The sequence below is a fragment of the Netta rufina genome, assembly GCF_964035555.1.
Source record: "Netta rufina genome assembly, chromosome: 17".
Classification (NCBI taxonomy): domain Eukaryota; kingdom Metazoa; phylum Chordata; class Aves; order Anseriformes; family Anatidae; genus Netta; species Netta rufina.
Genome location: NC_140141.1, coordinates 12,098,297 through 12,113,613, shown reverse-complemented (window position 1 = coordinate 12,113,613; position 15,317 = coordinate 12,098,297). Strand labels below are relative to the sequence as shown.

General features: G+C 56.9%; 1 protein-coding gene across 14 annotated transcripts in view; it reads right to left on the bottom strand.

The window, feature by feature from the left end:
* NCOR2 (nuclear receptor corepressor 2) overlaps nt 1-15,317 on the bottom strand; it is a 221,957-nt gene that overhangs the window by 89,045 nt on the left and 117,595 nt on the right. For all 14 annotated transcript variants that reach the window (XM_084297100.1, XM_084297101.1, XM_084297103.1 and 11 more), the window contains 2 exons: nt 12,252-12,308; nt 8,297-8,349 (listed from right to left, as the gene is read on the bottom strand). In XM_084297100.1, coding sequence (XP_084153226.1) covers nt 8,297-8,349; nt 12,252-12,308 — 110 coding nt within the window. The remainder of the gene's footprint in view (nt 1-8,296; nt 8,350-12,251; nt 12,309-15,317) is intronic.

The following is a 15,317-nucleotide window of genomic DNA, read 5'->3' as shown; positions in this document are numbered from 1 at the left end:
AAAGCTGCTTGGCTTGTAACGCTCTTTTACCTGTTTTTGTGACTATTACATCAACCCCACCACTTTTAAAGCCCTTGGTGCTCAGCACAGAGCCCAGCACTGCTCCCCGCGGTGCGCAGCCCCATGCTGCACGTCATGCCCACACACAACAGAACAAACCCACCCAGCAGCAAACTGCTCGCCCCTTTCCTCCTCACCCCACCAGCACAAGCAAAGCACAGCAATGGGTTGTAGGGGAAGGATTTGGCCCTGGAAGGGCCAGCACAGCCAAATCAATTCCTGCCCTTCACGTGCCAGCCCAGGCGATGCCCAGGAGCGGTGTGGGACTTTGACACCGCTGCTGGATCCGCCGCAGGAGCCTGCAGCAGGCAGGAGAGTAAGGGAAGAAAATCAGGAGCTCGTACACAGCTGATGCATTGCCTTGAGTTTTGCATCATGGCTGACCTTGGGAGCGCTAATAGAGGCAAAGATTTAATGGCTCTGCAGCTGTAAAAATGGGGAATGCCTTGAACGCCCGTGGATGTTTACCCCTGCCAAGGCTGAAACAATCAAGGAGTGATTAAAAACAACAACCACCCCCTGCTAAGTACCCGAAATGTTTTTGCCACTTTATCTTTTTTTTTTTTTTTTTTTGCATAAGGTCAACCTCTTAAAGGTTAATAAAATCTCGGTAAATATAAATAGGCTTCACAGTTTATCTTGCTACATGTGCTGCTGTTACTTAGAAACCATTTGCAGGGAGGTTAATTCAGGCCACACGTCTCCGAAGCACACGCTGTGCTCCCTGGGCGAATCAAACGGGGAAAGAAAATTCCTGCAGCACAGCCAGGGAAGGTAAAGGCTGTCTGCTGATAGCCCTGCACAGACACAACCAGCGTGGAGCAGCCTGTCGGAAAGGTCGCTCTTGCAGCGTGCCAACCTTCCTTCATCATCCTCAGCGGATGCCTGAATCCTTCCAAATCCCCGCCTGAGGCTTGCCAGTGTGGAAGAAAAGCATCGCATCTGGAGACCTGGCTGGCTTGGAGAAACCACGCAGTCCGCAGGCAGAGGGAAGGGAGGCTCCTTAGATAAAGCAACAGTGACTCTTGTGGGCAGTTTCAAGTACTGCTGTGCTGCACAAGACACCCACGTCACACACGCCAGGGCAGGCTGAAGCGCTCGGTCCCTGTCCCGTGTGCAGCTGCTGCGGCAGAAGGAGCCAGGCTGGGACGGACACAGCCCGCTGGCAAGCTGGGTTTTGGGGCTGCCAGGTGGCACATCCACGTCTTTGTACGTGACAGCCCTCGATGCAGCTCCCTTCTGTGAACTTGTCTCACAAACATCGGTGTTTCTGCTCTCCCTGCTAGCCCGGAGCTGCTGCTGGTGCTCTCGGAGTGCTCTCCCAGCTCCCCAAGGATCTTGGTCCCCACTGCTGGTGAGCTCAACCAGCGATAAATCCCCTTCCATCCCTGCCGGGAACAGAAAGCCCAGCCTGCCATGGAGGCTGTGGGTGATTTGGGATATTTCACACCGGGGCCCGTTTGTTTCCATGCCCAGGGTGGCAGCAGCTCTGGAGGCAAACCGCCCAATTCGGAGGCTGAGTGCAAGCTGGATGAGCCCAGCAAGAACCCTGGTCCCACCAGTCCCCAGCACCTCCCCACGAGCAGCAGGGCCTGAAGGAACCAGAGGCTCAACCAGTTAAACCAAACTGGGAGCGTGCTGCTCGAGCGTCACCCGCCACCGGTGCAGGAAGCGAGATTCGGGTATCTGTAATTTGGGGTGTGCCTCAAGGACTGCACGTCCTTACGTAACTCTTCCTCGTCCCATGGCCCCGCTGACCTCGCTGGTGGGTCCCACACCTCAGCAGGGTTCTCAGAGCTGACCTCCAGCCCACCAAGTGCCCAACAAAAAGCCCATCTCCTCTCCCCCCCTAAGCAAAGCCGGGAGCCCCGTGGAAGCCGCCGCTTCCACCTTAACGGCCTTGGCGCGAGGTTGCTTTTGTTTTTTTGGCTTTCACAATGGGGCCAGTCAAGGAGAGAAACTGTAACTCTGACTTCTGAGTCACTTGGCTCGGGTCCTCATGAATTACTTGGCTGCGAGCCTTCTGGGGGTTGCAGCCTCGTAAGGATGTGCGCAGCCACATGCACGTCGGTGCCGGCGGAGGTGCGCGCGGGCGCTGCCGAGGCGCCGGGGTGAGACTGCCGAGGACACAAAGGGCCCACGAACTGCAGCACACCTGCCCAGGAGACCTTGGGCCAGGGCGAGAGGAGATGAAAGGAAGTCTGCTATTTGATCAGAACTAATCACGGGTATTTAATTACCCAGGGACGTCTTTCATCAGCCAGCCAGTGCAAACAGAGTCGGGATCAAGCCTGCAAAGAGCGATGGGAAGGAGGCCGCCAGCAGCTGGCAAACCCATTGTACGGCGAGATTTATCGTGCGGGGCCGGAAACGGAGAAGCCTCCTGGCAACTCGACCCAAACAAAGCATTGCCAGCGAGACTGCAGATCTTAAATCACGGGACCCGCAGAGCACAGCAAGAACGCTCCAAGGTTAACCCAGACAAGGGAGCAGCGCGGGCACACGTAGAGATGTCGAGATGTCTGTGTCCCTGGGGGCAACGCTGGGAGCGGGGTGCCAAGCCCTAATGGTGGCAGCAGGGTGCTGAGCCCTGCCGAGAGGGCAGGGAGCAGGATGTCCCTTCCACGGGTGGCTGCGCTCAGTCGTTCCCTCGCTCTGAAATGGCCGGGGCGCAGCGATGCAGTGTCACCTGTTAGCCCACAGGCAGGTCACGTTCCTGGAAAACGAACTGTTCAGAGCTTTCTTGCAACATTCAGGAGCTCTTTCTGGGGAAGAAAAGCGAAGCAGATCTTCAGTTAATTCGCCTTGGAACATTTCGATGGGCTAAACCAAGAGCACCCTCATGCCGCTGAGAAGGCAGTGGCAGAGGTACGCAGCCGGTCATGCAGCCAGCAAGCTGCAGCTGTGCCTAGAAACTAGTCAGAGAAAGAAGCCATCCAGAGGTCTGCCAGATTCCTAAATCACGTCCTGCAGGCCCACGATGCGTTCGGCTTTGAAGGCCCAAAGTCATCACCGTAATTCAACCACGTGTGAAAAAGTTGGCACTGGTGATTCACCTGGCAGCTCCGAGGGCAGTGAGATCGCTGCGCTCCGAGGAGGGGGCGCCTTGGTGACACAGCCTGGCAGGTCCCTGCGGTTCCACCCCCTCGTGAAGATGCTCCCAGCGAGATGCCCAAACGCCTCCCTTGGGCAGCGGGTACAGCCACGGCCATGGCTTTGAACATCAGGTTGGAAATTCATGCCCTGCCTCTTTAGTGCCTAGGAGCTTAGGACCCACAGGAGACAAACCCAAGCGAGTGCAGAAGCACTTCTGGACATGGGTTGGACACATTTGATGCCTTTGCCTCCCTTTGAAGCCCAAGCATTTCAGGATAGTCCATGCAAGAGAACCATGGACTGGCAAGAGCAACAAGCAGAAGGCTGCAGGGTGGCTCCGTCCTTTAGAAATTCATCACAAGGAAATGCTTCTGCCCTGGTACGTGCAAATAGAGAATAAAAGAGATGAGAAACCTTGAATGGGATGAGCGGGGAGCTGCTAGGTGAATTTCTAATGAGGAAAATGTCTACAAGCTCTAATAAAAAGAGCTGAAAGAGAATGCATTAGTAATTGCAGGGTTTGGAAGAGCATTTGTGTTACATGTCAGGCTTTTACTATGAATTTAGAGGCAATCCATTGCTACTAAACCCCCTAAACAGGCAGTAATGAAAAGATGACTTATATTTGCCAGAGTGACAAGTGATTTGGAAAGCTGTAGTTAGCAGCAGATTTTCAGAAGAAAGCTGTTCTGCTTTGGGGAAAAAGGGGGAGAGGCAGCTCAAAAAGAAAAAGGTATTCAGAAGCCCCTAAACCTCTCCGAACATCCAGATGAAAGATTTCCGTTCCGCACATTTCCCCCCAAGAAAAGCCATCAGCTGCAGACAGCAACACAAACGGGCTAACAGTACACACAGCTGGGCTGCTGCTGCATCTTGACATGCAAGAAAATCAGAAGCACACAAAGCTCTTGATCAGTTTTGTGCTAAATGTAAACTCAGACACCTCTGCGGGCATCTCGTGGGAACGCTGCCTGCTTTCAGCCCAGGATTTCTGAACTGCAGCACAGCAGCAAGGAGAAGCCCTTGCAAAGAGGGCTTAAAGCTAACTCTGTAAGCAGCACCTTGCACGTGCTTACCCTGGGCTTTTCAGTTTTCCTCTGGGGTGCTTTTTCCGGGCTCAGAAGCTCACGTTTTGCTTTCCAACACAAATCCCACAGCCTGCGACTTCAACATGACTGCCTCGAGAAGGGGGAGGAGAGTCCTACCGGGCTGCTCTTCACGGCTGACCGAGTCGGAATCCACTGCAGCGGAGGCGAAGGCCCCCTCGGAGAATCTCTCTCCAGGAGGACAGCAGGTAATTGATCCTGCTCGTGTGCACGCCTCGCCTTTGCTCAGACACTTGGCAGAACGAAGGTTAAAACCTTCGGGGCCAGGAGCCTGGAGAACACGCAGCGACCCTACTGGGGGTAGGAAGAGCAGCTCTCACCCCTGCACATCCACCAGCTGGCAAAACACCAACAGGACGAGGCACAGAACAGATGCGGTGGTGCTGAAGTGGAGCACAATTAGGCGTCCTGTATTTCAGCAAGGTTTAAAAAAAACAAAAAAAAACAAACCACGGGAAGTCTCCGAATCCCCTGACCTGCTGCAGAATCCATCAAGCAGCCTCCAGTTGGCACACCGCAAAGCTGGGAAATTCACAATGTGCACGAGCGTGGGCCAAGCTAGCTCTGGGAACAAGCTCACGCCGTCCCCGTCGGTGTAAGAGCACTTCAATGCTCTCTGTGCTTGATGAGAGAGAGGCTGAGCGTTTCCCTCCAGTGAAGCAGGTACTGGAGGCACGAAGGCCCCTGTCCTGCCCCAGGTAGGTCAGCTCCTCGGCATAAAGCCCTCGGCTGTGCCTTGGGTCCCGCAGCAGCTGTAGCATGCAAAATTAAGCACGCTTGCTGGAAGCCTGCGCTCGCAGGTGAACCGGAGGGACCCGAGCAGGCGGGTAGCAGAGCACAGCGAGGCAGTCAAACAGGACTTAAAAGCTTCTGAAACTGCAGACACTGGGATGAACTGGGGCATGAAATTAATTTTAACTGCACTGAATAGGAGACAGGCCATAAAACTCCGCGGAAAAGAAGAGACCGGGAACGTTTGAGGAAGAGCAGGAAATCTTCCCGTAACTCCCCAGTCAGCTCTGCGAGCAGAAGTGACTCATCCCCGCTGAAAAGCAAAGCAAACAAGCAGGAGGAATTAAAGCAGTGTTGCAACGCGCAGAGTATCGCTGCAGAGAAATCGAGGAATTCTGGCTTTGTGATATTCAAATGCCTTCCCACTGACGCTTGCAAACATTCAACTGAGAAAAAAAAAAAAATCACCCTAGGAAAAGCTGGGGGGGGGGGGGTGGGGAAAAGGCATCTGTGAGTAGAAGCAGCCTGATCGTCCTTGCGTGGCCAGGTAGGAGGCTCCAAACCCACCTCCCATGGGATCCGGTTATTTTTAGGGCAACAGAGTCAGCAAATGGTGAGGTCTTGGGGACAGAATCACCCAGCAAGGTGCCAAAAGGCTTTTTCATCATGGCTAAACCTGCTTACGGTGAGGTTGTTCAGAAGAACCTGCACCAGCAGAACCATGCCAGCCCAGCAAAGCGCAGCCTGCGGTGCCCTGACAGCTCCCCCCTGGTGCTGCAAGGCACCGGGCTGCTACCTCCATGCCCCCCGTGGGCTCCTGGGGGAGCAGCCACCCCAGGCCAGGGAGCAGAAATGCCCACAAGGAGGCTGTGGGTGGGATTTGGTCAGGATGCACAAGTTTAACACCTCCTCACCTTGGGCACACAACCGTGAAGTGTCTGCTCGCTGCAACTGCTGAGACCTCGATTTTGTGCCTGGCCCTCAGGCACCCAAACATCCTCTACCGTGCAGCAAGGACACAAGAGGTGGGAGGACAGGACTCACCGATCTCCCCGCACTTCTCTGCAGGCAGCACAATAAAATCCAAACCCCAGGACCTCTGAGACAGGCCCACGGTCAAAAGCAGCAAGCATCTGTAGCCCGGATAGCTCGAGGGCCTTTCCCTGACCTAGATCTGTAAATGCGCCCGGCTGGCATCAATAACCAGCTGAAGACAGCTAATTGCAAGGTTTCTGGAAGGAGGAGATGGTGGCTTTTCATTAAAACGTGTGGTTTCCTTCCCGTGCTTTTGCAGCATTAATCACCCAGAACATTAACCCCAGGGCTCCCTGCTTCAACCTCACCTTGGTTTTCAACCTCGCCTTGGTTTATCACCGCTACGGCCACGAGGGAGGGAGGGGAGCCCGCGGCAGGGCCAGGACGACCTTCCTACAGACCAAGAGGAGAGGACAGCCTGCTGGGGAGGTGCTGGAAGCTGCTCCCACAACACTTCGCGTCCCATCACCGGTTTCACTCCTGCCCTGCGCAGTCACCGTCCCCTCCTGCTTGCGCCCATCTTCCACGCGGTAACAAAGGGCAGGAAATCATTTAAATCGCAGGAAAACGTCATCCCGAAAACACAAATATTGGCAAGGGAACGGAGAGTGGGTGAAGTAGCTGGATCTGCTTTCTTTTAACTCGTTCTTCCGTGGACGAAGCTCGCCGGCAGCTTGAAATCGCCACCTCCAGCGCCCAGCTCGTGATGGAGAGCTTCAAGAGGAGGGGAGGTCGGGGGACCCTGGCAGATGGTGGCATCCACACGCTGCAAGTGCCTGGGGTGGGTCACAGCCTGCAGAGTGAAGGGCACATCTCTGGGCCAGCACCAACGCTGCACAGAATGGTTTATCAGCCGTCAACTCCCCGAACCAAGAGCAAAACCCAGGTGTGAGAGCAGGGGGCTGCAGGCTCACGGTGAGCACAGACCCCGCGCCAGGCATCGTCTCTTCTCCCAGGGGTATAATCAGCACTGCTTCGTAATTCACGGCTTGAATCAGTAAAAGCTTGAGGGGGTGGCTCTGACTCCCTTTGCTGTTTCACATCTCCACAGCTAGCAGAGCACACCTGAGCGCGGCGCCCTGCGGGAGGCAGCCGGTGCGCAGGGCACGCATCTGCCCACCGCATGCACCAAAATCCTGGGCAGCCCTTGCCCAAGGCTCCTGGCAACATCTGCCGAGCTCCAACTGGGGTAAACGCAGTGCCAAAGGCACGTTTGCTGCCTCCTCCTTCCCCCGGTGCTTGGGGACAGCAGCATTTAAACACCGCCAGCGCCTGACGCGCTCCCCTGAGCCCCGGCAGCAGAGCACAACAGCAGGAGCCCGTTAACTCTTTCCCTGTAATTCCCCTGGCACCAATTAACATACTGCTGAAAAGCAGAAGATTATTAACTTTTGTTAATAGATTATTAAAGATGATTATCAGCAGCTGACCGAGCCCGTACCGAAATAGACTTGCTGCAGGCAGCGCCGAGCAGCCCGCTCACAGCAATCATCGCTTCATTCAAGCCAGATAAAAGTTTCAGATCTGGTTTGCCTATTCAAATTTCCAACAATAATCACAATTATCACTATTCTCATTATCTGTTATATTTCTTCTGTGTTCAGGAAGTCGTTGTGGTTATTAAATGCAAGTTGATGATTAAATCATGTATTGAGGTGATAAGTCATAAATTACATGATTGCTAAGTCTCAGTGAGTATCTCTGAAATAACCAGTTGTTATTAGACATTCAAGAGGTGCTTCAGGAAAATCTAATTGTAATTGCAACTTCTCATTTCACTTCAGCTTCCCCGCATGCAAACACACACACACGCACGCTGGCAGCTGATTTCGTACTTCGGCATGCGTGAAACGAGCCAAAAAAAAAATAAATAAAAATAAAGCTCCACACAGCTCGTCTCCTTCCCAAATGCCCTTGGACACCGCTGTCACCCACACGGCAGAGCCGCCCCCGAGCGTGGCACCGGGGAGGGCAGAGCTGCAGCACCACGGGGATGTGGCCCCCAGCCCCCTGCAGCCAGGGTGAGAGCCCTGCAGGAAAGCCCTGAGAGAGGAGCCAGGATTTGCTGCCACCACCCCCAGGAAAATCAATTGGCACCTTCAGCATCCGTCTCAGCTCCCGGAGATGGGTCGTGCTTCGGGCACCCCGAGTGGCAAGGCAGCAGCTCTGGGAAGGTACGGACGGGGTCTGGGAGCGAGCGAGCATTCCCCGCCGCAGCCCAGCGCACAACCTGACATTTAGAAGAGCCTTTATTGCCCCGTACTTACATTTTAATGTTTTCATGGTATTGCCTGGTGTCTGAAGGCTGGTTGTATAACGGCTGAAATAAAGAAGAAAAATGAAGGCATAAATGGTACAGCCTGACATTTAGAAACTTAAACCTGGCTGCAACTGCCTCCCGTCCCCCCCCCCAGCCTCACCAGCCTGGGCGCAAAGGGACAGCAGCACCCGCAGCACCGCCCGGCCCCGTCCTCGTCCCCGTGCCCCCCGTGTCCCCTGCCGGAGGGAGCTGGCTGCCGGCAGCGCCGCCGGGTCCCCGCGCATCCCGGCGCAGCCCGTGGGAGGGCAGGCAGCGCCCGAGCTGGAAGCGTTTTGCTACGTAATGCCTGTAAAACACGGCCCGGCGCGCTGCCTGGCTGCTGGGCGCCTCCGAACAGACGACACGGGGGAGGCGAGGGGAAAGGGGGGCCCGGGGAGCGGGCAGAGCCAGCCCGTGCGCTGCGCCTTGTTATGTCTACGCGGCGGCAGCAGCACGCCTGAGCTCCCCGCAGAGCCACCAGCAGGGACAGGAGGCAGGATGAGGCTGAGCCCCTGGGGTTTCCAGCAGTGCAAGGGGTGGGAGGGCAGCTGGGCACGTCCCCGCAGCCCCCCCGCACCCGTGTGGACAGTGGTGCTGCGTGTGATTTGCACAGAGGAGTGAGAGGTGTAGGGAGAGCCACCCCCTGCAGCCCATCGCTGCTGCGTCTTGGCACCAGCAGGTCGCCAGCTTCTTTTTTTGGCTGCCCTTGGACACGTCCCTCTTTGCTTGTGGAGGCACAAGTGATCCCTCAGGTGCAGGGAGAGGTGGGGAGAGGAACCAGCGTGGCCCTGAAGGCACAGTGGGGCATTTGGCACTCCGCACAGCTGCCAGAACAACGCACCCAGACACCGTGCACCAGGAGAGGGGACAAGCCCCAGGAGGAGGTGTGTGCCCACTGGGGTCTCTTCTCCGGGGGTATTTATCAGGAGTGCTCTCAGGGCTGGGCACTTCTCACTTGGAAAGCTCAGAGGGACACGGACGCAGCTCGCAAGAGGCAGGTCTGCACCTGCTTCTTAGCCAGAAATGGAGCCATGGCTCTGGAGCATCCCATCCATGGCTCAACTCGAGGAGCCACTGGGCAGCCTTGCCCAGCCGCTGCTTCTCGGGAGGGCTGCAGGAACTGGAAGTGCTGGTAAATGAAGCACCTTTCTTGCCTCAGTGCTGACAAACAAAGCAAACAGGCTGGCACATGACAAGGTGCGAATCTCCTCTGAGAGAAGGGGAGGCAGCCGTGTTTTGGTTTCTGTCTGGGTGAGAAGACTCCCGTGCACATGGGATGTCACCGATGCCCTGATGCTGCTCAGCTCACCGGAGGCTGCTGAATTATTTCCGCTGCTCCTTATCTGGGACACGAGCAGGGAACCCGGGTGTTAACGGGCAGCCCCTGCACGCAGCACTTGTGTCATTCATGAATAGGAGACTGGGACCCAAAGCCAAGTCCCACACAACAAGACCACCTCGAGGAGATTTCTGACTGCCCAGCACCGGGACTCAGCCCCTGCAGCACAGCGAGCCAGGAGACGAGCTTTACCTACCCCATAACTAAATGCTAAAAAACCTAAATGCTAAAAAGAGGAGTGAGAGGCACCATCCTTCCTTCCTCTGAGCTGTCCGCAACCTGCCCAGAATGACAACTTTCTAAACGAGTAAGCAAAAGCAAACCTGAGGGGTTGGCTGGCACGGGGACACGCTCACAACGTGCACGGCACTGCTGCACGGGAAGCAATGTGTACCACGTTCCCCTGGGGATGACATTTAGGAAAAACAAAATCGCCAGGCAAGCCGTGACTGGGAAATCCGTGGATTTACTGAAAGCTCTTTAAAAATAAAACAGAATGGAAGCCCTCGATTGCTTTCTGGTCACTGCAGCATTCAGAGCGCAAGTCTCAATGAAATTTCTCCCTAGGGGAAACACGGGGTCATTTTGAAATGGTCTCAGCTACACGGCAGGGATAACACGGGGATGCTCACGTTCACCAGCTACTACAAAACCTCAGCCTCGGGGGCCCTGGCTGCTCCGTCACCGCAGCACACACATCCCCGGGGGGCTCCGTGCTGCCAGGTGCCCCCGGTCCCAGTGCAGGGGGTGATTTCACAGCCAGGGAGCTCAGCCCTGGTGTAGGTCACAACCACTGGGCTCCCCAGCGCATCCTTCATCGGCTGGGGCTGATGTTGGGGCCCAGGGAGGAGGCGTCAGGGCACCCAGAAGCCCATGGAAAAGCACCACTAATGGGCAAAGGGCTTGGGGTGCAAATCTGCATGTCTAAAACCTGCAGAGCACAGAAATGAGGATCCTCCAAAGAGAATCAAACACGAATCAGACCTCTTAAGGCAAAAAATGCAGGGCTGGTGCTTGTAGGTTCAAAGCAACAAGCAGCTGGGAAGGAAACCAACAGGAGCTGCTTCCTTACGATGCTCAGCTCCCAAGGACACAAATTTCAGCGCAGATCTCGTAGCCCAAAAGCTGTTTAAAAGACTCAACTCAGGAGCTAAGAGTTTCCTACCAGAGCTGGGCCAGCACCCAGCAGCTTCCAACTGAGGGGAAATCCATGACACAGCCCCAAACCCCCGGGTAAGTCCCTACTTGTCCTATCCTGGATCGCTCTCAAAATCCCTTCTTCCACCTGATGCCATTGGCAGGACCTGGGTGCTGGGAAGGGTCCCTCGCTGGGCAGGCAGATGGAGACAGCCTGTGCGAGGCACACAGAGCCCAAGGAGGGGCTGGCAGGGTTTGCTCAGCAGAGGTTTCCCCTCCCCATCAAGGAACAGGACGGAGAGACAGAGGAAAGTTTGCTCTGGGCTCTGGCCCAGCTCCCAAACTCCCCCGAAGACACAGGCTGGCTCTGGAGCACCAGCGCCCGAGGGAAAAGCATCAGCAAATCCAAAAAAAAAAAGAAGGGGAGGAAAAAAAAAGGTGCGTGGGGGAAGGAAAGGAAGTGCACCATCTTTTGGATGAGGAAGCACCAGTCCCAGGCACCGCCAACCTTCAGCAAAAGGCCAAAGGGTTTGACCCCGGTGACTCAGAGGAAAAATAACGCGCCCTGCCTCCCCAGCGAGGAAGCGGGCTGCGACACGCAGCAGCGACCACTAATTCCCTTGTGACCTCTCCCTTCCGCACTTGGGGAAGACAGTGATTAGTCCCACCTCCGCACAGCAAGTCCAAATTACAGCCGATGAGCACAGCCAGGGCTGCTGCATCCACCCTGGCAGGACAGGCTCCCTCTGCTGCACCCCGCAGCTGGTGCAGCGTAAGGGATGCTGCCAGACGCGGGTCCAGCCCGCTCTGACCCTTCCAGCTGCTTCTCTCTGCACCATCCCTGCAGACGCATCATTTTTTCCAGCACCTTTCTCATCCTCAGCCCCTCAGGGGCTGTTTCCAGCCACCCCTCCAGCAATCAGCTGCTTGACTTCCAGCAAAATCGTGCTGGATGCTGGAGCAGCCCCGAAACGACAAGTTATTAAAGGTGTTTTTCTCGGTTTCTGTGTGCATGAGACAGAAATAGGACGCACGCAGGTCCCGATACCTGCAGGCAGCTGTGGCTGTGACTGGCGTGTGCTTTCAGAGCCCTTTCTTTCCCCAGCTCCCTCCTTCCCCTTTCCTGGGTGCCAGCGTCCTGTCGCGGGGCTGTGCGGTGCCAGAGCCCCCCTGTGTCACCCTGCCCTGCCGCGGCGTGCGACGGAGGAGCCGAAGGGTTAATGCTCTCCGAAGAGGGCTGTGTGTGTGTGTGTGTGTGTGTGTGTGTTTCAATACTCATCTCAGCCACTTCGTTTCCTGCCTTGGTGCCGCGCCAGCGAGACGTCCTGGCCAGCAGCACACTTCCTTCTGACGGCTCAGACGCACACCGCCGGGGCGCTCGCCTCCCGGGGAGCTCTCCGAGGCTGGCCCCGCTCCAAACCCCCCCGCGGGCAGAGGTGGCACTCACCAGCTCCACTTGGGGACCCAGTCCTTCCAGGATCCGGTGGGCAGCCTCTGCCTTCTTCTGCAGGGAGGGAAAGCAAAGAGGGGAGGAGGGAGAGAGAGAGAAGGGAGGGGGGAGAAAAGTTATTTCTGCTGCTGCTTACAGCCGCAGCCCTCTGCTCCAGCGCCCCACCTGTGCCAAAACCCCTTCCCCAACAAATCCCTGCAGGCAACGGGCAGCGGCAGCTCGAGTTACCCCAACACACCACTGGGAGCTTCCCAGCACCCCAAAAAGTCCCCCAAAGCCCCCCCCAAAACCCGTCCTCGCCCCCCAGGCTCCTCCAGCTTTGGAGCTGCTGAACCGTGCACGTTACCTCGGCGCGGCCGCAGTGCGAGGAGGAGGGCGGGCGAGCCCACATGCACACAGAGATGCCCTTTCTAGGATTCATCGCTCCGCGAGCATGTGATCGTTCTACTCGAGCTGCCCTTGGCTCCTCGTTTTGCTCTCTCTTCCCTCCCCTCCCCGCAGCCGGGGAGCCCTCGGCTGCCCCCTCCCTCCCCAGCCAAACCTCCCCGCGCCTCTTAGAGAGAAACCCCGAACACGTGGCGGGGCTGCGGGGTGGTTACTAATTAAACAGGCCTGAAAAGAGCCATGGGCTCGCTGCGGCAGGAGCCTAAATAAAAGATGACATTTTCAGTAAACAGCACTTCCTCGCAAAGCCAGGCTTTTCCATTTCTGTTACTAACAGCCCGATAAATCCAGAGCGCTCCACGCCGCCGCCGAGGCACGGGGCTGATCCGACAGAGCCCGGTACCTGGCAGCGAGGGGGACAGGGAGATGGATTTTCAGAGGTGTTCAGTGAAACGGGTTATTTTACACATGGGATAGGGGGAGAGGAAGCCCATGGCTGCCGAAAAGAGGGCTGCAGCAGCACAGACAGAGCTGAGCTTCCCAGGATTTAACCATGGGGAGGACTCACGCTGCTGTCTGCCACACGAGCACCAAGCCTCCATCTCCTTTCACCCCCCACGCCGGCTCCCTGCAGGATGCGCCCTCCAGGCTCGCAGGACACCCCACATCTCACCAACCCCACACCTTTGTGGGTGCCCCGAGAGCCACGAGCCTCACCCCGCCACCGAGCGTGGCCACCCCGCAGCACGGATGCAGGCAGTCAGTGTGCAAGCTCCTGGCTGGGGCTTTGCACACCCACACACAGGCTGAGCTGCAGCCCCGGCCCCGAGCCGTGAGTCACCGTGCCCGCAGCCACGCAGCTGCTCCCCAGCAACGCACAACCCAGGCCGGGTGGGTGATGAGGAGGAGCCCCCAGCCCCTCCACTGACCGCTCTCGGGAGGCTGCGAAGCTCTGTGAGATTCAGAAGTGCCCCCAAGGATGCTACCAGAGCTGTACCCACGAGCTGGGGTGGCAGAGCCCGTGCAAAATTAAGCCTGAACCCTGCGCTCCCCAACGCTCGCAGTGCCCTCACCCCTCCCACGGGCTCCTGGGGCAGAGCACAGCCGCCTACAGCAGATTTTGGGCTCCAGACCAGGACAGGAGAGCAGGACACCTGCCTGGGATGCAATTTGCAGCTGGGCACCGCAGAGGCACAGCTCGAGCCCGGGCTGCAGCCCCCCAGCGGCCTCAGCCTGCATAACCCGCACGGCTCCGCATGCCCCGTGCCCGTCTGCGGCTGCAGCTCTGCCCCTTGCCTCTCCTCCTGCCCTCCGAGGGCATTTCAGCCACAAAATCAGGCAGAGCAGCGTACGAGCCTGCAGGCTAACTCATGCCTGAGCCACTCGTATCAGGGAGCTGTCGCATCTGACCTCCCACAAGGAAATAAAGAGAAATCAAGAATATCACCGCGGTCAAACCCAGCCCCTGCAGGGCTCCCCAGAAGAGGCTGGTGAGCACCGAGTGTTTCCACTGCTGTGCACCAGGATTCATTAACGGGAAGGAGCGATGCCTGCCCTGGGACCTGCCTGCTTGAAATATTCATGGTGCTACGGAGAACTCATAGCCAGAGCTTAATACTTCAGTCTCTGAGAGCAATAAAACCTGCTGATCTCACAGACAATCCGCACGGTGCCGTTAGGAAGTCTTAAACAATTAAAATCGGGGTAAGACTTCGGGCAGGGAAGGAAGGGGGACACTAAAACTGGTACAGAACCCCCCGATCTGCTTCCAAGAGGGGACGTGGCCAAGCTCCCTCCTCCACACCAGCAATTCCCGGTGAGTGGGACACATCCTCTGAGCAGAGTTTTTTCCAGGACGTCCCCAGGACAAAAAACCAGCGCCTGATTAATTGCAGGCAGGTTAAATAACTGCGGGTTGGAGACTGCAGGCGCAGCCTCTCCCAGCAGCACCGGTGAAGGATGCCCGAGGATGCCCCAGCCACGAGTGGGTGCTGCCGGAGGGCTGCGCGTACAGCGCCAACAACGCGGAGAAAAGGCTGAACGTCCTCAGCCGCTGCGTTTGCCATGTTTAGACAACTTAATGAGACAGCCCAGAGGCAAATCACCATCGGCAGAACATGTGGCGAATCAGGAAGAATGACATGATTTGTCTTGCATTAACTGCCTGCAATGCACACGTCTCCAGAACGAAAGATCAGGAGGGAAAGCGATTCCGAGCACGTCATATCTCCGTACGCGCACAAAGCAATGCCTCTATCATGAAAGCCGCCCAATTAACACTTGACACGCACCGTAATTGCTGCTGCTCCTTGCTGCATTTATCAGATGGGAACGGAGCTGTCTGGAAGGCCAGGCAGAGCCACGCGGGAGCTGGTGGCAGAGCCAGGAACGACGGGTGGCTCCTACAGATGGGTCCCACCGCGCCGTGCCTCGTGCCAGCGCACAGACAGCTGCTGGAAAACCTGCTCCTGCATGGCCCAGCTACCTGAAACCCACTCGGGGAATTTGGGCAAACCTCAAATCTGCCGGCTCCAGCTCCTTCTGCACCCACAGGATCCTTGCAGGAGACCAGGGCCAGCCCTGCTGAATCCTTTCCTTTCCACAGGCACGGCCACCGAGGACTCGACTCTTGATTCCACGAGGAAGACGTTTCCTGGCTGACCCTCCAGGAGGAAAATG